Raw genomic sequence first — 25,934 nt, 5'->3', positions numbered from 1 at the left:
GGCTACTGGCTCCTTGGAAATGAATAAGAAAGGTTTCCATGAAGAAGAATTTTATGAATGTCACATTATTTATCTTATAATCTTATTTGGTGATTTGCCATAGGGATGCCATTAAATATACTGGAATTCCAGTAAGGGACATAAAAAGAAATTTACTTAGAAAGGAAACATCTTCTATAAAATACAAACATTTAGTCTTGTCTAACACTAAAAAAAACCCTTCAAGGCTTATTTATGATATTCATGTATTTTATGCAAATTAACCAATGATGTTATATTTTTTTCCTTTCAGCATGTGGAGAAACCCTACAAGAATCCAATGGCAACCTTTCCTCTCCAGGATTTCCCAATGGCTACCCTTCTTACACACACTGCATCTGGAGAGTTTCTGTGACCCCAGGGGAGAAGGTAGTTTATGCTGTCAAGCCCACTATTTTACTCTCATATAAGTACAAAGGTTCATCATCCTTCAAACTTAAATTTGCTTTTTTCCTTTATTCTTGTTTGATTTTTCAAACAGACTAAAAAGAAAATTCATAATGGGAATTTCTTAAACTCCAGGAATTTTTTTGAAATATATAATTTAAAAATTTTTAATGCAATAGGAGGGTTGAAATAATACATATTATATTCTCAGACACAAATGAAATTGTGGTAAAAATCAATAACAGAAAGACGCTTAGAAAAATCCCCATATATTTTAAAATTTAAAAACATATATCTAGATGTCCAGTTCAACCAGGAAAAATTATAATGAAAATTGTAAACTATTATCAGAAAAATATTGAATACTAACCCTGTAAAATGCAAATAGAGTAGTACTTAGTTGAAAGAAAATTCACAGACTTAAATACATTAGGAAATATGAAATTCAGACCCCAAACTAATGAGCCTAGACGACCATATGAAGAGGTTAGAAAAAGAGCAATAAAATAAAAGATATTTTAAAAGTAAATAGTAAAAGATAAATTTAATGACATGAAAACAACATATGATAGGCAGTATGAACAAAGTTGATAGTTTGAATTGATTTAAAAAAAAAAAAAAGGAAATGGGTCAGGCGAGGTGGCTCACGCCTATAATCCCAGCACTTTGGGAGGCTAAGGTGGGCAGGTCACTCGAGGTCAGGAGTTCGAGACCAGCCCGGCCAACATGGCGAAACGCCATCTCTACCAAAAATACAAAAATTAGCCTGGCGTGGTGGCGCACAGCTGTAATCCAAGCTATTCAAGGGGCTGAGGCAGGAGAATCACTTGAACCCGGACGAGGAGGGTGCAGTGAGCTGAAATCCCACCACTGCTCTCCAGCCTGGGTAACAGAGCAAGACTCTGTCAAAAACAAAAGCAAGGCCGGTCGCGGTGGCTCAAGCCTGTAATTCCAACACTTTGGGAGGCCGAGGCGGGTGGATGACCTGAGGTGAGGAGTTTGAGACCAGCCTGGCCAACATGGTGAAGCCCCGTCTCTACAAAAAATACAAAAATTAGCTGGGTGTGTTAGCATGCGCCTGTAATCCCAGCTTCTCAGAGGCTGAGGCAGGAGAATCGCTTGAACCCAGTAGGCAGAGGTTCTGTGAGCCTAGATCGTGCTATTGCACTCCAGCCTGGAGGATAAGAGTGAAACTCTGTCTCAAAAAAAAAAAAAAAAAAAAAAAAAAGACAAGAGCAAACCCCAAGGAAATAGATGAAAACATGTTTGATAAAGAAAGATGAAGACTAATAGAGAAAACACAATTATCTAACATTTGGGAAAAAGATTTAAAAGATTATTAGAACCATACAGTCTTTAGACAACAAAATGAGAATAAAAGAATCTTTTGAACATTACATCAATAACTTAAAAACAATGAATAAAATGGGCAAATTTCTATAAAATATTACAACTAAGTTCTTATTCAAGAAGAAATTAAGAAGTATTTACAATAACAAAGACATGGAATCAAGCTAGATGCCCATTGATGGTGGATTGGATGAAGAAAATATGGTACATATACACCATGGAATTTTATGCAACCACAAAAAAGAATGAACTGATGTCCTTGTAGCAACATAGATGGAGCTAAAGGCCATAATCCTAAATGAATCAATGCAGGGATGGAAATTTAAATATGGCAAGGTCTCATTTATAAGTGGGAGCTAAACATTGAGCACCCATAGACACAAACATGGGAATAAAAGACACTGAAGACTACTAGGTAGGGGAGCCTGGAAAGGGGGAATGGGTTGAAAAACGACCTATGGGTAGTTTGTACTTTGTCTTTGTTTCTTATTTGCCTGGAAGAACTCAAGCTCTCTCGTTAGCTGTGGTGGTAATGCAATTGCAATTTTTTTTTAAAGTTTGATGTTCTTGATGATAACTGAATGGTATGAGGAGATAATCATGCATATGGAATTGTCCAGATTTTTGCAATATTCACAGTGGAAACTCTGAATGAAACGCTTATGTAACATAAATAATTTTTAGATGCAAAAAGTTACAACTGACTTGGAATACGTGAATGCATGCATAGTTCTTGATATAGTTATTTTTAATTTAAAAAGTATAAGTCTGTTGTAATATGGTTATAGGTGTTGATCAATTTTTATTTAAGTTCTTTTAATAAGAGTCAGAAAATATATTATGAAGGTCATTCTTACAAAATCACTGAAGAGTGAACTTCAAAAGATATAAATTTTGAGAACAAATTTAAAGTATACATGATTTTAAAAAGAAAACCTCATAGAATATGCAAAATTTGGGAACAAGATTAATCGAATTAAATTGTTTCATAACAGCAAGTTAATATCTCGGAAAAGCATTTCTCCTGTCCAATTCCAAAACTCTCACCATTAGCATTCAGAGTTAATTTATTTTTCTTATATGTGCGATTATCTATAAAACTGTATTTCCAAAAATGTTGTAAATAGGAAGAAAAAATCTATCATCTTATCCATTATTTTTCTTAATATTATTTATGATGATTAGCGAATAAATTAGAGTGTTATAAGAATCTAGTGAGAAATTTTAACTCATTTTAGTCCTTGTGTATTTATTATTTTCTTATTTTCTTTCTCCTAATATTTGGTTTCATTCTGCTGGGAATTTAACTCACTAATTTCAAGCATCTTTTATTTTCCAAAGCAAACACTGAAGGCTGTAATTTTCCCTTCAGAACTACTTTACCTGAATTCCACCAGCTTAAAATAGAGAATTTGTTATGTTTCAATTCTACTTTTTTCTGTTACTATTATTTTTTCTTAACCCACATATTTTTTTCAGTAATGTGTTTTTCTTCTTTGCAAACATTGTTTTTTCAATCATCCTTTTCTTATTTATCTCTCCTTGAGTCACCTTTAGGTAAAGCGCTATCCTTGTCTGTCAGTTTTTGCAATAGCTTCAGGCTGATAGGACCTTCAGAGTGACTAGTATTCATAAGACTAATCTTTGCTTTAAAAATATGTTTTGTGCAATGGTTGGGTGCATTCGTCTTAATTGTGATGCTCATATATTCTGTATATTATTGTTTTGTCTGTTTGATTTATCAGATATTTACAAATATTTGTCACTATGGTAGATTTGTTCATTGCTCTTTATAGTCTTGTTAATTTTTGTTTTATATATGTTTATGCTATATCATTTTATACTCATGTTTACAATATTTTATCCTCTGATGTATTAAACTATTCTCACTGTATAATGAATTTCTTTATTTCTAGAAATGGTTCAGGTTAACACTCTATTTTGTCTGTTATTAATAAAGCTGTACTTTATTATATTATAAAGTTCTATAATTATCTTTTGATTAATATATTTGTCAGGTTTATCTTTTCCTGCTCTAGACATCTAGACATTCAATCATTTCCAACATTTTGTTTCAGGTATCCAATTCGGTTTATTTTTATTCAATCAGTGGATGGCAGGTTTTGTCTTTAATTGCAGTGCTTATTATAGTTCTATTTATTGTGACTATTGCTGTGTTTTAGGCAGTCCAGTTTATTTTTTGTTTAATCCATGATAGCAGGTTTTGTCTTTAGTCAGAATGCTCACTGCAGTTCTATTTATTGTGACTATTGGTGTGTTTTTATTCCTTATTTGCATTTTAATACATCCCTTTTTTTTTGTTCTCCCCCTTTGCCTTCTTATGCATTGAATTATGTTTTGTTTTTTTCTCATTTCATATTTTTCTCTCTACTAGTTTGAAAGTTTTAAACGTATCCTCTATCATTTAGTACTATCAGCTTTCTTTCTTAATCAAGTTATATTTCATTTGTATCTTTAGCCTCTTCCCAATTCAAGAAAGGATCTTATTCCAATTCCAAAAAGGATCTTAAAACATATAAGATTATTCCCTTTTTATAAGATATTGTTTTGCATGTTTGTTGATACCTTTTTTTAATCACACAAATGAGATACTGTTGCCTTTTGCACTTTACATTAGTTTTACATGTGCAAATACTATCATGAATTTTTATTATTTATTGTGGTAAAATAAACTACAATATTATTGTGGTAAAAACTACATAGCATAAAATTTACCATCTTACCCATTTTTAGGTGTACAGTTCAGTATGTTAAGTATATTCACATTGTTGTGAAACAGATCTCCAGAGCTTTTTCATCTTGCAAAACTGCAACTCTATACTCGTTAAATCAAACAAATCCCTTTTCCCTCCATCCCTTTGCACCTGGCAGTCATCATTCTACTTTCTGTTTCTGTGAATTTGAGAAACCTCATATGATTCGGATCATAGATCTGTCCCTTTGTGACTGGATTATCTCACTTAGCATAATGCCCTCAAGGTTCATCCATGTGACATGATTTATTTTTTAAGCCTGAATAATATTCCGCTGTATAAATACACCACATTTTCTTTATCCTTTCATTCACTGGTAGACATTTAGGTTGCTTCTACCTCTTGGCTATTGTGAATAGTGCTGATATGAATGATATGAACTGAGGATTGCAAATATCTCTCAGAGACCCAGTTTTCAATTATTTTGATTATCCAGACGTGAGGTTGCTGGATCATACAGTAGTTCTATGTTTAATTTTTTGAATAACCTTTATACTCTTTTCCATAGTCATTGCATTATTTCAAAGTCCTCGCTAAGAGTGCAAAAGAGTTCCAATTTCTTTCCATCCTCACCAACACCTGTTTTTTTCTGTTGTTTTGATAGTAGCCATCCTACTGGGTGTCAGGTAATATCTCATTATGATTTTGACTTGAATTTTTCTGATGACTAGTGCACATCTTCTAGTGATAACTTGGGCATCTTTTTGTATGCTTAATAGCCATTTGTATATCGCCTTTGTAGAAATGTTTATTCAAGTCTTTTGCCTATGTTTAAATCAGATTCTTTGATTTTGTCTTTCAACTGTAGAAGTTTTTATATATTCTGGTTATTAAGCACTTGTTAGAGATATGATTTGCACATATTTCCTCCTCTTTCACAGGTTGTATTTTCACTCTGTTGATTGTGTCCTCTCATGAATACAAGTTATAAATTTGATGTCATACTACTTGTCTACTTTTAGTTTTATTGCCTGTGCTTTTGGAGTCATAGCCAAGAAATCATGGCCATATGTAATGACATGAAGTTTCTACCCTATGTTTTCTTCTATGGGTTCTATGGTTTTCCAGTCTTATATTTAGGTCTTTAATCAATGTTGTGTTAATCTTTTAATGGTGTAAGATAGGGTCAAACTCCATTCTTGTACATGTGGATGTCCAGTTTCTTCAGCACCATTTGTTAAAGATGTACTAAATGTTTTATTCAGCATTCCTGCTCATGTTTCTGACTTCCATTATTGCTTATTTTGGTCCTGCCTATAGCTTACATTATAGATTTTTTAAAATTAACATTTTTGTTTATTCTGTTTGAAAATGTGGATGTTTTTACTTGAATTTATAAAAGTATAGTTTCACTGGATATAGTTGGCTGCACATTTTCCTTTGTTGTAAATAAAGCTTGCAAAAATAACTTCATTTCAAACATTTTTGATGTACAATTTTGCACATTAAAGTTATCAAAAGAGATTTAACGAGCACTAAAAATTTAATAAGTTAATACCCATATAAAATGAATGAACAAAGAATTACTCATAAAATGAAGCTGCTTAAGATGATTTCTCAAGGCAGTTTTCCCAAATTCTTGGATACTTCTCATGTAGTAAAGTGTATCTTAAAAGTATTATAAATCAATGTGAAGTCTATTCATTTATTTTTTAAACAAGTAAAATTCTGAAAGGCACATCTCATACAATCCAAAAAAACAGAAATATATACAGCTCTTTGTATGAATATAAACACATGACTGTTATATAAATAAGTTAAATCAACCTGTATCATTTATAAATTTTATAAATTATGGCAACTGCAAGGTCTTTTTTTTTTTTTTTGAGATGGAGCCTTGCTTTGTCACCAAGGCTGGAATGTAATGGCATGATCTCAGCTCACTGCAACTTTCACTTCTCAGTTCAAGCAATTCTTGTGCCTTAGCCTTCTGAGTAGCTGGAATTACAGGTGTGCACCACCTCACGTGGCTAATTTTTGTATTTTTAGTAAGGACAGGGTTTCACCATGTTGTCCAGGCTGGTCTTGAACTTCTGAGCTCAAGCGATCCACCTGCCTCGGCCTCCCAAAGTTCTGGGCTTACAGGCATGAGCCACCATGCCTGGCCTTACATTCTTTTGATTCCAATAATATGAGAGTATTTCAATGTTATAAAATATGTTAATTTGAAAAGTAATAGGTCAAAATTTAACAAAAACCTGTCTCAAAATTTCCACAAATACTGAATGAATTAGAATTCATTGTATGTTTGATGATAAAGAATTGAATAATTAGAAGTAGAAGGAATTTTAAAAAAACAAAATAAATAGAAAAAACCTAGTGTTTCTTGAGTGCCTGCACTATACTAGGTGCTGTGCCAAGCTTCTGTAATCTTCTCAGCACCCTACTGAAGTTAGTACTCAAATTATCTTCATATTACAAAGAAATTGAAGTTGAGAAAGGCTTGAGTAACCTATCTAACGTCACACAAGTGGCATCTGACATTTGGCAGAGCTAGTTTATTAATTTTTTCTTTAGTTATAGAGAATGTGTTTTCTTTTCTCTAAAACCAAAATAATCAACCCAAAATCGCTTAATTTAATACTAGAGATATTCAAATAAAAACAAAGACATTAAAATATAACATATTTTAGAAAACTAGAAACTTTACCGTGGAACTAAAATAAATGGAATAACACATCATGAACTGAAATGTAAAAGTGTAGTGTTATAAATTATCAGTTCTTGTCAAATTAACATATAAGAATTCCAAATTAAATTCCAATAGATTTTTGTTTTGTACCAGACCAAGTTTTTCTAGAGTTTATCTTAAAAATAAAATAGTTGGCAAATTCACAAACAATGGTAATGTGGGGGAGTGGATTGCACTATCAGAAAAACATTATGAAGCCTCAGTAATTCAAATTCTGTGGCAATGTCAAAAAAGTCTTCTGTATAAATGGAAGACCAGAACTGAAAAGACCAGAATTATGCCTGAAGGCATAGAAGACTTCTGTCATATACTTATAAGGATCATTTTTCAAATAAATTGGGAAAATGGATTTTCTCAGTAAATAATACTTAAATCATTTTAAAGGATATGTGAAAAATTAAACAACTTTTACTTCATATTGCATATTTTTCTAAAGAAAACAGTGCTTTATTTTCTTTCTGAAAAAGCTATGTTGAATACATGAGTTAAAAATAAGAAAATTTAGAATAACTCGTTCAGATTACCCACATAAAATTGTTTTTATAAAAATACAAAAAGTACAAATAAAAATGGAAATGGAGACTATTATAACACATAAGGATGAAGGACCATTGGGTCATTCATATGTAAAGAGCTGTTATAAACTGATAAATAAAGATTCACCCCACAGCAGAAAATGACTGAGAAAGTAGAAAATTCAGTGAAGTATCACTGCAAGTAGTTATTCAATTAATATATCAAGTTCTTTAATCTTATTCTTTATCAGAGAAATGCTATTTGAACTAACAATAATTTGGCATGTTTCACCTGTCATATTGGTAAAGATGGAATTGAATGTTAACATCAAGTGATCATAAAGATATGCAACTTCTCAAAGTAGAAATTACAATAACCTTTCAGAAGGACATTGAGCAATTTGTATTACACTTTACAAAATGTACCTGCACTTTTGCCCAGATATTTATCCTAGAACAAGTATCTGAGTGTGTGCAAAGGTAGCTGATTATTATAATAGTGAAAACTGGAAACAAAATAAATTTTGAAAACTTAAAGGAAACTCTGATTTGAGAAAATGTTTACAATATATTATGAAATATTTAAGGCAAATCAAAAGATAGTGGCATGAGAAGTTCTGTATTTTAAATTATGTACATTAGAGACAAATTTATGGAAGAATATATAACAAAATGATGCTTATCTCTACTTGCTCAGTTTGCAAATAGATTTTATGTCTTCTTTTTTCCTTTAAAAAATTATCTGCAATAAGCATATGTTATTTTGGGCAAGAGAAAAATATTCTCTTTAATAAATATGGTCATTGTTCAACAATAATGTAAATGTACTTAGTGCGCAGAACTGTACACATAAATATGGTTAAAATGGTAACTTTTACATGGTGCACACATATTATACCACAATTTAAAAATAAGGGTTTCAGTTCACATGCATATCTTTCTCAGATTGAGCCTTCCAAGGTACAGAGGGATTTCTGTTCAATCTAAGGCTATTCTTCATGTCGCGTGGTTCATGCTGGCAACAATCCAGAACGTGCAGCTAAGAGGGTAGTTGTGTTGAGCTGATAGAAGGGCACAGTATTGATTCGTGCATCCCTTAAAATTGACTAACCTTTGAACAAGGTCAGTCAATACTATGTCTTGAATAGACTTAATATTTTCTATTTTCCTGTATAACCCATTTAAAAGCTATTGATTATTTTTTGCAGATATTTCTTTGTAATCACTCATCTATGATTTACATATATGGAGTCAATTCAGAAGAGTATATTTATATTGCCAAAGACATTGTTTCAATTTAGCAATTACTGCATAAATACATTCTTATTCCATTAAAATAGATGTATCTTTTGATGTGTGAAATAAATTCTTGCTATTATAAACTTATAACTTAGTAATATAATGGTTCAACTTTGAAAAATAACTGAAAAAAGAAAATACAATTTATCACGGACTTTAGGAAAGCTCAGATCTTGTTGGAAGATCCATGCATGACTGAAGAGATGGTAGCATTCCATAAAGATTTTGAGCGACATGAAGAATTTCAAGGAACAAGGAAGGGGAAAGTAGAATCCACGTAGAATTGTGTTCACTTTAAGTAAAGGAATGGGAATAGAGCTGAGATTAGAATACTCTGTCAGAGCACAACAGCAAGAAGTTAGGGATGAGTGGGATGAAGCTTATGTGCTTGAGATAATGAAAGATGAGGCAGCAAAGTTGGGTTATTACTAGAGTCATTGATTCCAAAACCCTGATGGGAAGCAAACTCTATTGAGATTACCGTGGCCATAAAGTGTAGGATGAAATGGAGAAGAGTAAAATTAAAAGCCAAGTACATCTTGTGAAACTATTACATTATATTCGGAAAAGAAGTACAGTCAGCGTTGATGGAGAAAGAGGAAAAAGATGGGATATTATAGAATATCATCTATGGAATTTGATAATTAACTAGATGTAGGGGTGCAGTGGGAATTTAGGAAAAACAAGTCTTAGTCCATTAATGCCACTATAACAAAACACCTCAGACTGGGTAATTTAAGGACAATAGAGATTTATTTCCCACTCACAGAGGTAGAGGCTGAGAAGCCCAAGGTCAAGGTGTCCGTAGATTAAAGTATCTGGTTAGTTCTCACTTTCTGCTGCTTCTTGCATTTTCACTTGGCTGAAGGGTTGGAAGGGGCAAAGGGATAAAAGGATGAACTTGTTTCCTCAAGCCCTTTTATAAAAGGGCACTCATCTCATTTCTAAGGGCAGAGCCCTTCTGGCTTAATCAGCTTCCAGTGGACTCTTCTTAACACCATCACTTTGGGATTTAATTTCTAACATATGAATTTTGGAGGGACATACACATTCAAACCATAGGGAGAGGTATAAACAATGTTCTGATGAATAGCGAGTGATGATTCATCAAAATTTCAAAGTCAGATGTTATCACATAGGTTTAAGCAGAAAAAAATATTTTAATAGAATAATTTGACTCCTGGTTTCCACCTGTCATCAAACTGATATTTGTATGTTTCAGAGCATAGATAGAATAAGGAAAAGGAGTAATACTTTATTTTATGTATTTTTTCAGGGTTTATATTGTGAGGAATGTCTGAATATATACCATGAAATAGTAATATGTGAGAATCTCAATAGTGCTTTGGGATTACCTGAGTATTTTTCTGCACATCATTCAACTAAAGTCTTGCGAGTTAATTCTGCTGAGATAAGCCGGATATGGTGACCTCCTGTTTACAGTAGTAAGATTCATTCAACCTCAGAATGTTTAAGTAAACCAGCAAACTGAGAAGTTAGAACTTGAACCCAGGTCTTCTGACTCCCAATCAAGAATAGCTTCTGGATGTAGAAAAAGTTGTATTTTTTTTCCTATAACATGATACAATTTCAGAGCTGAACAAAACCTTAATAATCAGTTATTTCAGAGACTGGAAAACATTTCCGGAAATAACATACAGTAAAATACTTGTTTTGCAGGCTCTACAGGATATGTCACAAATACTGATTTCTAATACTGTAGCATTGAAACAGACATAAACAACGTGTGGTAAAGGAATGGTTCCGATAGGACTTTTACAGAAACAGGCTTCAGACAGAATTTGATCCGTGGGTTATAGTTTACTGATCCCTGATTTACTCTCTCTGAGCCTTATTTCTGAAGAAAAAAAAAATATTGCCACTCTAGAAAGTTTATTAGACTTGTCCAGGTTTCTTCTGGCTGTAGCACAGCAATCTATTTAATCTTGCTGCTTTTTTAGTCTAATTGGCAAGGTTTGTATATTCTCTACCCTCAGCTTTATAATGTGTAGTGCAAATATTATGCTAATTGGCCTTTTTGTGGTGCTCATGGAATTTGTTTAGGTAGTCAATAGTATCTTACTTGTGCTGAAAAAAGTTCATTGATTATATATATCTTTCTCTGGAGACTCGCAGACATACAGTCCCTTGAAATGTTGATCTGCCTTTCTTCAGGATTCTTCACTCCGCAGCATCGGAAAACAAAGTCTTTAATAAGCGCAATTGGCAACAATGACATCTATTCAACGTTGCAACTTAGACTCCTAACAGATCACAGGAAATCTTAAAATTGTTCCTTCCATCTCATACTCCAAGGGTGCTATAATTAATTTTGAGTTGTTACTTATACTTAAGTCAAAAATAAAATATTTATAAAGTTATGTTTTGTATTTTTCATTTGATCATTCTTTGGGGAAGGATGCAATATGTTTACATAAAATAACATAATGCAAAACAACCAGATATATTCCAAGTGTGTTTGATTTGTTATTCAAATACGAATCCTGCTAGCAACCTTAGTCGAAGGCCAGAATTTTACGTCTATAGTCAGAACCCTATGATTTGATTTTAGAAAACCTATCTTTATTACATTTTCTGCTTTTAGAGGGCTCTGTGTTTTAAGTTAATGTCAGGCCAGTTATGTTCCTCCACGGTGCGTGGTGTTTAAACCAGAAGATTAAAAACAAGTTAGAAAAATTTTCTGCTTAGAGTTATCCCCATCCAACTGTGTGTGTGAGTGTGAGTGTGTTTGTGCGTGTGTTTCAAGAGATCAAATATTAACTATTTCTTTGCAATCTAAACACACTTTTTAATTTTGAATGAAACTGATAATACACATACTTCTAATTTAGCTTTTTTTTTCCTCATGAAGAAGGCAGTAGAAGCTATCTGCATATCATTATCAAACTACTCTTTCAATCTAAGAAGGAAGCCAGAATGTGAGCCTTGGGGGAGTCTCTGTTTGTGTCTATATTCAAATTTTGCTATCTCTGTTATAATAAATGAGTTCTTATATAATCATATAGAGTTGAAATCTTGGTGGTTGCTATAGGGAAAATATAAAATGAAAAGTAGTATCAGACAGTGATAGTATTCTCCATTTGGAGCAGACTTAAAGTAAACACAAAGTTAAAGGCAAAAACCAGATATTATTTCCTACTTATATCCTGAATATAGTCTAATATTACATTGATATTTAGAGATGTAGAAGAAAATATTTTGGGAAGTTTATAAAAATAAATGAGGTACTAAAGCATTTTGATAATCAAGTGTTGAGGATTATTGGGAAAAAATGATCAATGCTTTGCCTTTGGATATTTTGAAAATTTTTGTAAACATTTAAAAAACGGAACCTTGCAATGAGGTGAAGACAAAGAAAAACAGAAAAAAGATAAACAGCAAAGAAGGAAGATAAAAATAAATGAACAATTCTATTAAAACCAACTTATGGCCAAGCGCAGTGGCTCACACCTGTAATCCCAGTGGTTTGGGAGGCCGAGGCTGATGGATCACCTGAGGTCAGGAGTTCAAGACCAGCCTGGCTAACATGGCAAAGCTCCATCTCTACTAAAAATACAAAAATTAGCTGGACGTGGTTGCAGGCACCTGTAATCCCAGCTATTCAGGAGGCTGAGGGACGAGAATCACCTGAATCCGGGAGGCAGAGGTTGTGGTAAGCTGATATTGCTCCACTGCACTCCATTCTGGGCGACAAGAGTGCAACTCCATCTCCAATGGAAAAAAAAAAAAAAAACAACTTATTCCACAACTTAATGTACTACATTTTTTAAAATTACATCCCTATTTTCTTATCCTTGGCAGATTTCTTTCTTTGTTACTAGGAAAGTACATGTTAGTTTATATGGATATTTGAAACCAACTTTAGTGTACAGTTTCATCACTGATCACTGTGGTACCTAGATATGAGATGCCATGAGAAATATTTGTAGTTATCCTGTGTCATTTGGGAAAGAAGTAAGTTCATTCAGCATTGATGTGCAATAATTAGTGCTTACCTTTATGTTAAATATTGTGTTCAAGAAAGGGGAGAAGCATATACTTTCCAGCACAGAATTGGTAATACTTTTCTGGAATATGGATTCAGTATTGATTATGTTTTTATTTTCCTTTTTTCTTTCCTTCCTCCTTCTCTCCCTTTCTTTCTCATTTTTTCTTCCTTTCTTTGTTATTCCTTGAGACTTCTTTCACATTCAGCCTTTTGTATTTTCACAAAAGGGATTTTTGAATATTGCTACGAACTATAGTTTTGTAGTAGGAGCATTTTCAATATTCATAATTTGTTACTTTTGACCAAAGTCCATCACAATTTCTAGAGTAGAGAATGGGCATACTATGAGCCATAAGCATCTCAGATGTTTTAAGTAGAATAGAGTTAGAAGAGTTTTTGAATGTGGAAAAAAAAAAAAATCCAAATGAATTTCATTGCATCAGATAAGCACATTTCTCGTGTAAGTTTGGCTTTACTTTTGGTGTAATCAAGTAAGAAAAAAAGAGTTGTTTGAAAAGTAAAGTCCTTTTATAAAGCAGTAAGAAAGTCATCTTTCCTAGAATTGTCTCTTGAGTTACCTTAACACAACAGCATCATTTTGAAACAAAGCACAAAATAAGGGTCATGTACAAGATGCTCTAAATTGAAAGGTCTTTGTATATACATCTTTGGATCTAGAGAAACATAGTGACATCTGCCTTTGATTATCATTAGATGGATAAATTCTAATTCTAGGACTGTATTTAAAACATTTCAACATACACAATGATATATGTTCTGGGAATGTGGCACACGGTGGTTATTTTTAACATAATTATAGATGTCTGGCTGGTCGTCTTTGAAATAAATTATTTTTAAAAAGGCTTTCATGGAAAAATTAGAATTCTTCATGGTTCAAGTCATGTTTATCTTGGGAAAATTCAAAATAAACTATTTGAATAAAAATTTGTTTGCTTTACAATTGTCCAGATTAACTTTACAGAAACTTTTTGTTAATTGCTAAAATATCTAGTTTGTTCAACTACTCATATTGTACTTCTCTTGTCATTGTAAAACAGTTAAAGAAAATGAGAAAACATGGTTTCAAGGTGTTGGTTCAGAAAAAAAATTAGGATAATTATAATATAGAGAAAGAATTAGCTGTACATGTATTTTTACTGTAGACCAGGGTTCCTTACCTCTAGGAATCAAATCACTATATGTAGATACAATCATTTTTACTCTATGGGTTGTTTACCTCCATTTTGCAGATTGTTTTAAATTTTACAACGATGGATCTTTACAAGAGTAGTTTGTGCTGGTATGACTACATTGAAGTAAGAGATGGGTACTGGAGAAAATCACCTCTCCTTGGTAAGATATCTTTTCCATCTTATGTTGCTATGTATTAATTCTGTCCTGTCCAAAGAAAACCAACTGATTCCCTCAAGAGTCATCTTAGAGTTAAAAATGTGTGGGACTAACATTATTTTCATGTTAATTATACTTTTTCAACCATACCAAAAATGCTCGAAGACAAATGGATAAATACATTCACTGATTGACTAATTTGAGCTAGCTTAAGTTATGAGGTAGCTGCTAGAATTTGAACATAATGATTGAGAATAGCTTTCTCATGTATTGTGCCTATCATGAGTACTCATTCCAATGTTTCTGTATTTTTGCTTTAAGAATCAGTTTCAACTTAAAAAAAAACTAATTTTGGGTGTACATGTTGTATGTTTGTGTGTTGTGTTTTTGTTTTGTTGCTAAGCCAGTAGTGAAAACTGTTAGGTACATGTTTGGTAGCTGGCTTCCTATGTCAAGCATATTAACTCTTATTATATTATAGACATCACAATTTTGCTTCTCAGAGAGTTTTCTGTGGCTGAGAAGAGACATTTGCAGTTTGTGTCATAAACTATAGTCAGATTTGGTGCTCATGAAAGTCTGCTGCCAACGTTTAACCACAGACCACACTATTAACTTGCATAGGCAGTTTACTGTTACCATCTGTTTTACTCAAAGGTGAGAGCTGTTTGGAGCATGCAGGCATCCACTCTATATTGATCTTTTTCTGAGATTGTAACTTTTTCTTTACTCTTAGAAGTAGTTTTGCTCAGTAGCGTTGATGAACTGTGCAGCTCTTTTAACAACTAACACCTACTGAATGGGCACAATTGTATTAAAAGTGACAGCAGCCATAGTAAATCCAAGAGATCTGTAGAAATGTTTTAAAAAATAAAGAATTGAACGAATGTGGTAAGTCAGATTGAGGAAAACATTGTCTTCTATATTTAGTTTCTTAGCCTAGATGAAGCAACTTTTTACATATGTATGCACAGGCCAAAGAAAATATTTCATTAAATTCATATTAGAGAACCAAATCTAGAGCTAAAATTCTGAACAACACTTCTTTTTAGAGCACCATCAGCATTACATGGCTCAATGTATAATGGACCACCAGAGTGAGGCAGTGTAATCATGGTTTTTATGTGAAAAGCTTTCCCTACCGTTTCTTCTAAGACTTTGCTCCAAAAAGTGCAGCACTTAGATTGGTAGCATCGAAATCATCTGGAAAGTTGTTAGAATTGTAGAAACTTGGCTCCCACTCTATATCCTCTGAATTAGGATTTGCATTTGAATAGATTTCCTAGAAATTCAGATGCACACTATACTTTAAAATACACGGCTCTGTGTTACCTGCCTCTAATTTGCTTTGCAATTTAGGAAAATATGTCTTCACCTGTTAGCTGTTAGTATGAACTTGCTTTGTGCAAGTTGGCTACCATTTTTCATACACTAAAACTATGTATGCCATTTCCAGAGACACATAAAAATGGATAACATTGTAATATGTTTGTAGAATTATTGCATGTGCTTTATCATATTTAAGCATTTTGTGATCATGTGAAACCTTAGAGCATAGAGGCAGAAATAAGCATAAATATTTGTGGAAAGATGGGGAAGAAAGGAAGGAATGACAGGTATTACATTCATTTGCTGTAATTCATATTTCTGGATACAGAATTAGAAGACATTGGAAATCATGCTTGAGTCTTCTGATAGTATTTGTTATTCTGCCTATAACACCACAGATTATAGCTTTGTAGATGACATGGAATGCATACAGTGATAAAAGATACCAAGAATAGCCTCGGGGTTTTCCTAAGGAGTTGCTATTGAACCTGGGTGAATTAAGAACTCCCCTCTGAGCTGAGAGCACACTCTTTCTTTCTTTTTTGGAAATGAAATCTTGCTTTGTCACAAGGCTGGAGTGCAGTGTTGCCATCTCGACTCACTGCAACCTCTGCCTCCCAGGTTTGAGTGATTCTGCTGCCTCAGCCTCCCAAGTAGCTGGGACTACAGGTGCGCACCACATGACCAACTAATTTTTGTATTTTTAAGAGAGATGGGGTTTCACCATATTGTCTAGGACGGTCTTGAGCTCTTGACTTTGTGATCCACCTGCCTCAGCCTCCCAAAGTGCTGGGGTTACAGGCATGAGCCACTGTGCCTGACTGAGGGCACATTCTTAACCAAGTCATTTCCCTGCTATTGTCCAGGTTGACAATTTGAAACCACTTTCTTAGGGTGACTTGCACCTTTTTTCTGTTCCCCATTAAATATATTCCCCACCTTGATGCATCATTTGACCTTTTTCAAATATTGTTTTTGAGTAACCATCTTACTTCTACATATGGCAACAATACTGACATCAGTCAGTTACTCTGAGGCTGATAGTCAAATGCTTTATAAATGTGTATGAACAGACTGTTTTGTTTATCTACCATTAGTAAGTAAATATTAAGGCATAGTTGTGGCTGCAATCACTTGGAATGGAAATGTGAACCAAATCAGTGTTTACATTTTATTTGTGGCTAGGACGAAAAGAACATAGAATATAGAGTCCTATTTAGGAGTTTCTCTTTATTCTTTTATTTCTTTTAGGTAGATTCTGTGGGGACAAAGTGCCTGAAGTTCTTACTTCTACAGACAGCAGAATGTGGATTGAGTTTCGTAGCAGCAGTAATTGGGTAGGAAAAGGCTTTGCAGCTGTCTATGAAGGCAAGTCACATTGACTTTTAGAGAGTAGTTCATCTTATACCTCAACAGAAATGTTCATTTCTTAATTTCATTACAATGACATTGTTACCATATTTTAAAATTATGAATTTTTCTGACTCTGTATTATCATATTCATACAGATAATTATAATAAAAATACTCAGTAAATTTAAATTGCAAGAACAACCTGTTTTCTAGTATCAGTGATGTTATAATATCTCAATATGTTCAGGATGTGTGGAGAAAAAAGCAAATGGCACAAGCATTCTTAAAGTTTAATTGTTTCATGATAGTTTTAAAACATTATGAAGAAATTATCATTTTCCTTTGTACTGATTTTGTGTCTGTTTGGTCCCTGTATTCCTGAAATACTTTTTATTAGAGGAAATTGCACAGAAAGTAATTGTGCTGATTTCTGGGGCATGCTTTATCTAAATAAGAAAGTCAGCATTTGAGGAAGGACTTATAAAATGCTTTGTTTTATCCTTCTCTAAAACAATAAACTGGCATTGTGCTTTCTTGGCTTTAAAACCAAGCTCCTTTCTTGCCAGGTTGTGGGTGGAGGAGACACTTCCTAGTACAGCAGTTTATGTAATTTTGAAGACAGAAAATTTCTGCTTCCCTTAAACTTTTAAGTAAATGGAAGCATTTTGTTTTAAGGATTAACTGCCCAGTAGTGGAGAGGATTATCTGGAGGGAGTCACAGACGCTGCACGCATGACACTAACTCACTGCCAGAGACCCAGTGAGTTCTGTTCAGGATGAGACTCCTGTTTTGATGAGCTATTTTACCTGCAGTGGAAAGACCAAAGGAAGCAGCTCAGAGAATCACAGAACAAACTCACAGAGAATAAATTCACAAAGCCAGTAAAGGTTTTTAAAGGTTAAAAAATACCTTTTTGTTAAGATACGAATAAAAATTATTTATTCCTTGACCATTATCTAATATTTGTAGTTATTTGATTAGGTTTTTCTTTTCTTTTCTTTTCTTTTTTTACCATATAAATATTTACTACATTACAATCAGTCAACTTTGATTTTTATAGCCTGGTCTTTTTGTACTGAACTACAGGAGCTGAACTTCAATGTTAACCTAGAAGAAAATGAAAACGAAATGGCATGTCTAGGCTTAGTTATTTGTTTGTTTTTTGGCTTTCTTCAGCGATCTGTGGAGGTGAGATACGTAAAAATGAAGGACAGATTCAGTCTCCTAATTATCCTGATGACTATCGCCCGATGAAAGAATGTGTATGGAAAATAACAGTGTCTGAGAGCTACCACGTCGGGCTGACCTTTCAGTCCTTTGAGGTAAAGTCTTTTCGGCTATCTTCCTGGCACATATTCTCCGTAAATGACAATGGCATTTAAGAGAATCCTCCTTAAATCAGCAAAGAAACAGAGAGTCAGCCTTTTAATCAGCAAAGAAGCAAAGGATGGCTCATAAAATGCAACATCAAGAGCCTAAGAGTTTTTTTTTCTTCTTCTTCTTTCCTCGTTCGCAGACATTTTCAAGAAGATTAAAGTGAGTTTACATTATCTGTGCTATTTGAATTAGAATGTTTGAAGTACTGACAATAGTTTCTTTTGACAAATGCACAGGCTGATTTCACAAGAGGGTCCATTAAGTAATAGAAGTTTTATTTCTCTTCTAAACTAAGAGGTTAAAAGGCAGACAGTCTTTCTTGTAAGAGGAACAAAACATTTTTCACCTTTTTTTTTTTAACCATTACACAGATAATTGTTTATATCAAAAATAGGGATTTTAAGTGTTCTTATGAGCTTTCAACCTCCTTAAAAATATTCGTCAGGGAGATCAGCCAGCATCGTTGTGTTATTAGAGGAAGGGCCAGAAGAAATCAAAGTCCAATCAGAAATTTTGGATCAAAGTCCGGGTCCAGAACTAACACACTGGCCCATGGGTCATTTTTGTGGGATGAAAGGGACTGAGTTAAAGATTTAAAGTCAGGAAATAGGGGAATTTCTCAGGAGCTCCAGAGTATGTTTAAATCAAAGAGTTGTTCTAGAAATTGAGAGTTCAAGCTGAAGTGGAGAGAAACAATGAGGTCCTGGTGGTACGTCCCTGCCAGGGTTAGAAATTTAGATGCATGATTGGAGATGGAGACTTTACTGATTGGAATACTCATTCACTAAGTGATCAGAAGGCAGTAGTGAGCTCTACTACCCATTGGGTAGTAATGAGCACTGTGAACACTACCTACTGAGGGCAGTGATCATGGTCATGGTTGTGTGTCTGCACCTGCAGCAGGAGCACCAGGAGAATCCAGGCATTGCCAGTAAACCCAGAGAATCTCTCATCCTCATCGGCAAGCCTGTGCATTCTGTTTCTTCAGTACTTGTCTCTGTCCCCTTGCATGTACCACCCAGATGTATTTCCTTTTGTTACCAAAAAATATATACTTTCTACTTTAATCATTATGTTGTATTTTATGCTCCTGATCACTTTATTTATTTATTTATTTTTTGTACTTCTGGAAACTTTGATTCTGTCATTATTTGATTGACAGTTGAACTTTGTTATTTTAATGGACTAATAGATTTGCAAATACTGTTCAAATAGACCAGTTTATGGTTGACAGTGAACTAAAATTGAGTAGAAAAATTTCTCCCACAATTTAGACAAAAAAAGCTGATAAAAATTATCTAACCAATGCCTGTATTTGCTGTGTTTTGTGATATTTCAAGAATAAAGAGATTAACTGTCTTTTAATATGTAATTCAGTTTTTTTGTGGAATTCTATAATAGACATGATGCCAGAAAATGCATTCATTCCATCAACCTGAAAACTGATGCATGAAATTGCTACCTTAGTTGATTTGTACTTTATTTTTTATTTATCAATGCAATAACAGTGATAGTCTTCAAAAATAAGATAGCATAAGAACAAATGAAAAAGATTTGCATCTCAGACACTTATAATTATGCCTGACACACAATAGTCACTTAATAAATACTTGCTTACTGAGTGAATGAATCAGTGATGACTATGCTTTATGACCTGGGAAAAATCATGTCATAGGACGGCTGAGAGTACATTTTATTTATTGTCTCTAGTTTCCTGTCCTATTTTCATATTACTTTATTTCTATATGTTTCTGCCTCCCTCATTTATATGTTAGACATATTTTGATATCTGGTAGATCTCTTGTCTTTAAATGACCAAAACTGAACCCTTGTTTATTTTGTCTCACTCACTAAGCCTACTCTTCTTCTATTTATTTCAGTACTATTTCAGTACTTTTTGTCACCATTTATCCAAGGAACATCCTCAATTCTACCTTTTCTCTTAAGCCCTGAAGCCAATCTATCAGTATATTTCAGTTGCTTTGTCTCCAAACTATAACCCATACACGATGACTTTACACCACCACTGTTCTCATCGTCTCCCTCTTTGCTTGGAATTCACAGAGAGAACCTCGGGTCTCTACTCTTGTTCTGCATATCCCGTTCGTCACCTCACAACCAGAGTGATGCTTTTACAATGTACGTTAGATTATGACACTGCTTTACTTACAAGGGGTTTCCATCACACCTAAAATAACATCTAGACTCGATTATCATGGGCCACGTCACTTGTGATTTGGTCTTTGGCACCTCCTCCCTTCCTCTGTGTCAGCTCGTCTTGCCCTCTTTCTCTTTCTCAGAAACACCAACCTCACTCCCATATCACAGCGTTTACCACTGATGTTCCTCTGCCCTAGGTCTTTGCTTTTACTCTCCTGTTGCTTTATTTGGATCTCTGCTTAATTGCTGCCTTCTTAAAAAGTTCTTGGCTGATAACACTACTTAAAATATTGTCTTACCTACAATTATCTCTGAATCGTCACTCTGTTTTATTTTTAGTTAATTGCACTTCCAACTACTGGAATGTGTGCTACAGATCTCTTTATGTACATGTTTATTATCTGTCTCTCTCACTAGATTATGTCCACCAACGGGTTGGGTTCTTACCTGTGTCTCTGATCATTTTATCTCCAGCAACATTCTTTGTGAGAGAATGTTTGATAATAGATGAGATAAACGGATGGGTAGATTATATGTAAATCGATGTTTGAGTGGGTGACAGTTGGCGGATGGAAATGAATATATCCTTTCTTTATTAAAGGCTTGTAAGTTTCCATGCAGAGGGAAACAAGCCTGAATAGATAAGAAAGATTTAGATTATGAGTACCTGGTATGCTGAAGTTAGACTGAATTTATACTAGAGATGCTGAGTTTCAAGAAATTCACAAGTAACAGGATTTAAAGGTACCTAATAAACATCTAAATCTTCTAGGTAAGGAAACTGAGTTTATGCCGTTAACTTAGTATCACACAGGCGAGTACTAAAAGAGCATTAAAACCCAGGTACATTTGATCCTGATTTTATTTGCAAATTTGCCTATTTACTACAATTTTGGAAGCCTAAAATTAACATTTGCAGTGCCTTCTGGGTCATTCACAGATGTGTACACAGCAGCAAATTTTGAGTCACCTAATGTGCCCATTGCCAGCTGTCATGTGCCTTACTGAGAAAATATGTGTGTCAGATTATCTTCGTTCAGACATGTACGGTGTATATATAGTGCTGTTGGGTGAAAGTTCAGTATTATTAAATGGGCAACCTGTATTAAGGCATCTTTAAACAGAAACACACAAAACAAAATGTTGTGACTAGAATCTCACAGGAACTGTAACCCTGGGAGCAATGAATCAGTACTTGCTAGTTCAGTATTCTGAGCAACTGAATATAATGTAACTAGTATGAATATAAAGAATCAGCTTTATATATTTTCTTATTTGTTCTAATAGTCATTAAGTGGTTCTTTAATTTAGTCAGTTATCTGTTTATATCAATTCTTTTGTTTACCTATGTTTCCAATACTCTGATTTTACCTGACAAAGTCCAGTTTTTATTCACTGATTCTAGTCTTTGCCTTATTTCAAAAACTGTTTATATTTTTATTTATTATTCTTTCTTTTTTTTTGAAATGGCATCTCACTCTGTACCCAGTTTGCAAGGCAGTGGCATGATCTCGGCTCACTGCAACCTCCACCTCCCGGGTTCAAGAGATTCTCCTGCCTCAGCCTCCCGAGTAGCTGGGACTACAGGCACATGCCACCACGGCCGGCTAATTTTTTGTATTTTTAGTAGAGACAGGGTTTCACCATGTTAGCCAGGATGGTCTCTATCTCCTGATCTCGTGATCTGCCCTCCTTGGCCTCCCAAAGTGCTGGGATTACAGGCGTGAGCCACCACACCTGGCCTTGTTTATTATTCTTTATGTTACTGTATTCCTCTTCAGATATAAGGGCCATAAAGATAAACTTGTCTATCATGCTGTTGAAATCTACTTTAAAGAACTTCTTAGCTGTCCATCATTTATGCCTCTATGTGAATTTATGTCATGGCACCTTTGCCAGTGCCATTTGCATTTTCATAAAAGTGCTGAAACAAAGTCTATGTGCCTTTGTCAATGAGTTTCAGGAATCTTTGAGCAGGAAGGAACACTATTTGAGAGGTAATAGAATCTTGATGTTTCTGTATTTATACCCTTTGGGAAGTGCTGTGGTCTGGATATTTGTGTCTACCCAAAATTTATATGGTGAAACATTAATTCCAAAGATGATGGTATTAGCAGTGGGGTCTTTGGGAAGTGTATGTCATGAGACTGGAGCCCTCATGAATGGAATCAGTGCTCCTATAAAAGAGACCTAGGGGCTGGGTGCTGTGGCTCACGCCTGTGATCCCAGCACTTTGGGAGGCCTAGGTGGGTGGATCACCTGAGGTCAGGAGTTCAAGACCAGCCTGACCAACCTGGTGAAACCCCATCTCTACCAAAAATACAAAATTAGCTGGGCATGGTGGCGGGAGCCTGTAATCTCAGCTACTTGAGAGGCTGAGGCAGAAGAATCGCTTGAACCTGGGAGGCAGAGTTTTCAGTGAGCCAGGATCGTGCCATTGCACTCCAGCCTAGGCAACAAGAGCAAAACTCTGTCTCAGAAAAAAAAAAAAAAAAAGGCCTAGGGATCTTCTACCATGTGAGGGCAAAATGAAAAGGCACCACTTGTGAAGAGGGCCCTCACCAGACACTGAATCTGATAGTGCCTTAACCTTTAACTTGCAGCCTTGAAAACTATAAGAAATACATTTCATGGTTTGTAAGCCACACTATCTACGATATTTTCTCATAGCATCTGGAATGGACTAATATAGGAAGCTTTCTCTCCTCTGGTAGTCATTGGATACATTATTTCTTAAGACCAATATACTGAAGTGAGTTTGTATATGACTATAGATACCCTCTGAAAGTAATTTGGAAAGCTTGTTTTCTATTTAACAGCAGAGTCATTTGTAAAGAAGCTTCTGGTACTATTATTTTATTTGAGAACTTTTTCAGTAAGAAGAAATACAAAAGAGAAAAAGTTTGGAAGGCTGGAAATGTTTACAGTAATAACTTCAAAGGAATGTCACCAAAGCAGAAAAGAAGTGAAATAAACCCGGAGCTTACTTTTGTTTAAATTGAAATTACCACATACATTAGTTCAAATGGTATTAAGTTTGAGGTACTTGTCAACATGACTACACATTCTGATTTGGTGATACTTTCCCTACGAAAACCAGAGCTGATAAATACCCTTAACAATCACAGCAGCGAGCTGAAACATTCTAAACTATGTACGTACGTTTTTATCTTGGTACTTGGTAGACTGCTTGTCTGAAAGTAATCCTTTAAATCCTTTAAATATTTTTTATTAATTTATGATAAGTAGGCTAGTCTTTGTGAATGAACTAAAAAGCCGAGATAAGGAGGTTTTAATTAGTTAAGGATTTTCTGCTTGACATATACTATTTCTGGGAGCTTAGCTGAGAATATATTTCGGTAATGACTAAAACAGAAGAGTTATGCAGCTCTTCATGAATTACGGACTAGGTTATCATTGTATCTGAAAGATTAGCATTGTTGGTTTCAGTAAACTTGCCCAAGGTTCCACAGTTGGTAGCACTATGATCGAAACCAAGGCCTGGCTCTGTGCATTTATGTCACCGGGTCTAGTAGTAAAGAGAAGCATCAGTGTTCTATTAATATAATATTATGACATTCAATTCTTTCCTTTTGTAACTATCTTCTCTTGTACATTTTTGTTGCTTAATCATTATGTGTCAATCGGGGGCATGTCTGTTTTATTCACCACTGTTCACATACTGTCAAGTGAATATTATTTGGCCATAGCAGGTTTTCAATAAAATTATTAAATTTATGAATAATCAAAAAATACTTGTATCATGGAGAAAAAATGAAGTGGCAGCAATTAAATAAACCATTCACATGAAAATAAACCTAAGCAAGACCTATGATGTTGCTTTTAACATGTTTGAACTTTTTTTTTGAGCTGTAATTATTCATGTGTTGTGTCAACTTAATATTAAATTTTACTGCTAATAAACATTATTAAATAAGATAACATAATTTAAAATAATTATGTATTAAGCTTTTCACCTGTTTACTCATTATTCCTTTTGTTTATACTATTTGCTAGACTTCACTAGATTTTTCTCATTATAAACATTATTTTTAATTTTTAATGATAAATGCTCATTTGCATTGTTTTTATTAGTCAGTTTTATTTAACATTTCCCCCTAAAGCATAAAACAGCTTTAACATTGCTCCAAGTGTATATCATTTAAAATAATATTATCTCTACAAGTTGCATCATTTAGATTGCATTAATTATATCTGATTACATTAGCTATGTTTTAAAGCTACATTGTAACAGTCATGAGAGCTAGATTTGATTATAGTAAAATATACATAACATAAAATTTCCCATCTTAACCAGTTGTTAAGTGTACAGTTCAGTAGTGTTAAGTAGATTAGTGATGTTCAAGCAATTTCCAGAACTCTTCATCTTGCAAAGCTGAAACACTATCTCCATCACACAAAACACTCTAATTGTTTCCTCCTTCCCCTGACGCCTTTTGGCAACCTCCATTCTTTCTGTCTGTATGAATTAGAGAACTGTAGGTACCCCCTTATTAAGGTGGAATATTATTCCATTGTATGTGTATACCACATTTTATTTATCCATTCATCTATCAATGAACCTGTGGATTGCTTCCACTTTTTGGCTATTGTGAACATGCTGCTATGAACGTATGTGTGCAAATATCTCTACAAGACTGTGCTTTCAATTCTTTGGGGTATTTACCCAGAAGTGGTATTGTTAGATCATATGGTAATTCTATTTTTAATTTTTAGGGAGCATGGGATACCTTTTACTAAAAATTATAATCTAGAAATTTCTAAGTGTTCAGATATTTTTATAAATAAGTAGATACTGCAATGGATATTTGTGCAATGGTATTTTGATTTGGAAATTTGGTTATCAAATGAAGGCAAGCATGTGAGTGGGTCCCAAGCCTGGGCCTGACCCCTACCTCCAGGGCTGGCTTTCCTTCAGTGTCAGAGCTCACCCACTTGCACTGACCACTAAACTCTCTACAGGTTGGCAGGTTTAGAATGAGAAGTTGACCACTTTTGGTTAACTTACTTCCTTCCCTTCCCTCCCTTCCTCCCTTCCTCCCTTCCTCCCTTCCTCCCTTCCTCCCTTCCTCCCTTCCTTCCTTCCTTCCTTCCTTCCTTCCTTCCTTCCTTCCTTCCTTCCTTCCTTCCTCTCCTTTCTTTGCTTTGTTTCTTTCTCTTTCACTTTTTGTATAAATCATTGCCTTTGGTGTTCTTTTACTGATGAAGCTTAAGTTACTGGCATAACATCAATAGACTTGATCACATTTTAGTTTCAACCGTATTTATTTCTATCCATT

At 34.2% G+C, this 25,934-nt stretch overlaps 1 protein-coding gene across 4 annotated transcripts in view; it reads left to right on the top strand.

Annotated features, from left to right (window-relative positions):
• TLL1 (tolloid like 1) overlaps positions 1–25,934 on the top strand; it is a 222,526-nt gene that overhangs the window by 144,398 nt on the left and 52,194 nt on the right. For 2 of the 4 annotated variants that reach the window (XM_023226651.3, XM_023226656.2), the window contains exons 9-12: positions 293–408; positions 14,316–14,418; positions 16,996–17,112; positions 18,274–18,419. In XM_023226651.3, the coding sequence (XP_023082419.2) occupies positions 293–408; positions 14,316–14,418; positions 16,996–17,112; positions 18,274–18,419 (482 nt within the window). Of the gene's footprint in view, positions 1–292; positions 409–5,431; positions 5,959–14,315; positions 14,419–16,995; positions 17,113–18,273; positions 18,420–19,374; positions 19,444–25,934 lie in introns of those variants that run through there. The other 2 variants (XM_023226642.2, XM_023226665.2) reach the window with 2 other exon arrangements.

The sequence above is a fragment of the Piliocolobus tephrosceles genome, chromosome 3 (genome assembly GCF_002776525.5).
Source record: "Piliocolobus tephrosceles isolate RC106 chromosome 3, ASM277652v3, whole genome shotgun sequence".
In the NCBI taxonomy this organism is placed as follows: Eukaryota; Metazoa; Chordata; class Mammalia; order Primates; family Cercopithecidae; genus Piliocolobus; species Piliocolobus tephrosceles.
Note: the sequence above shows the minus strand (reverse complement) of the source record. Positions and strands in the feature narration are given on the sequence as shown.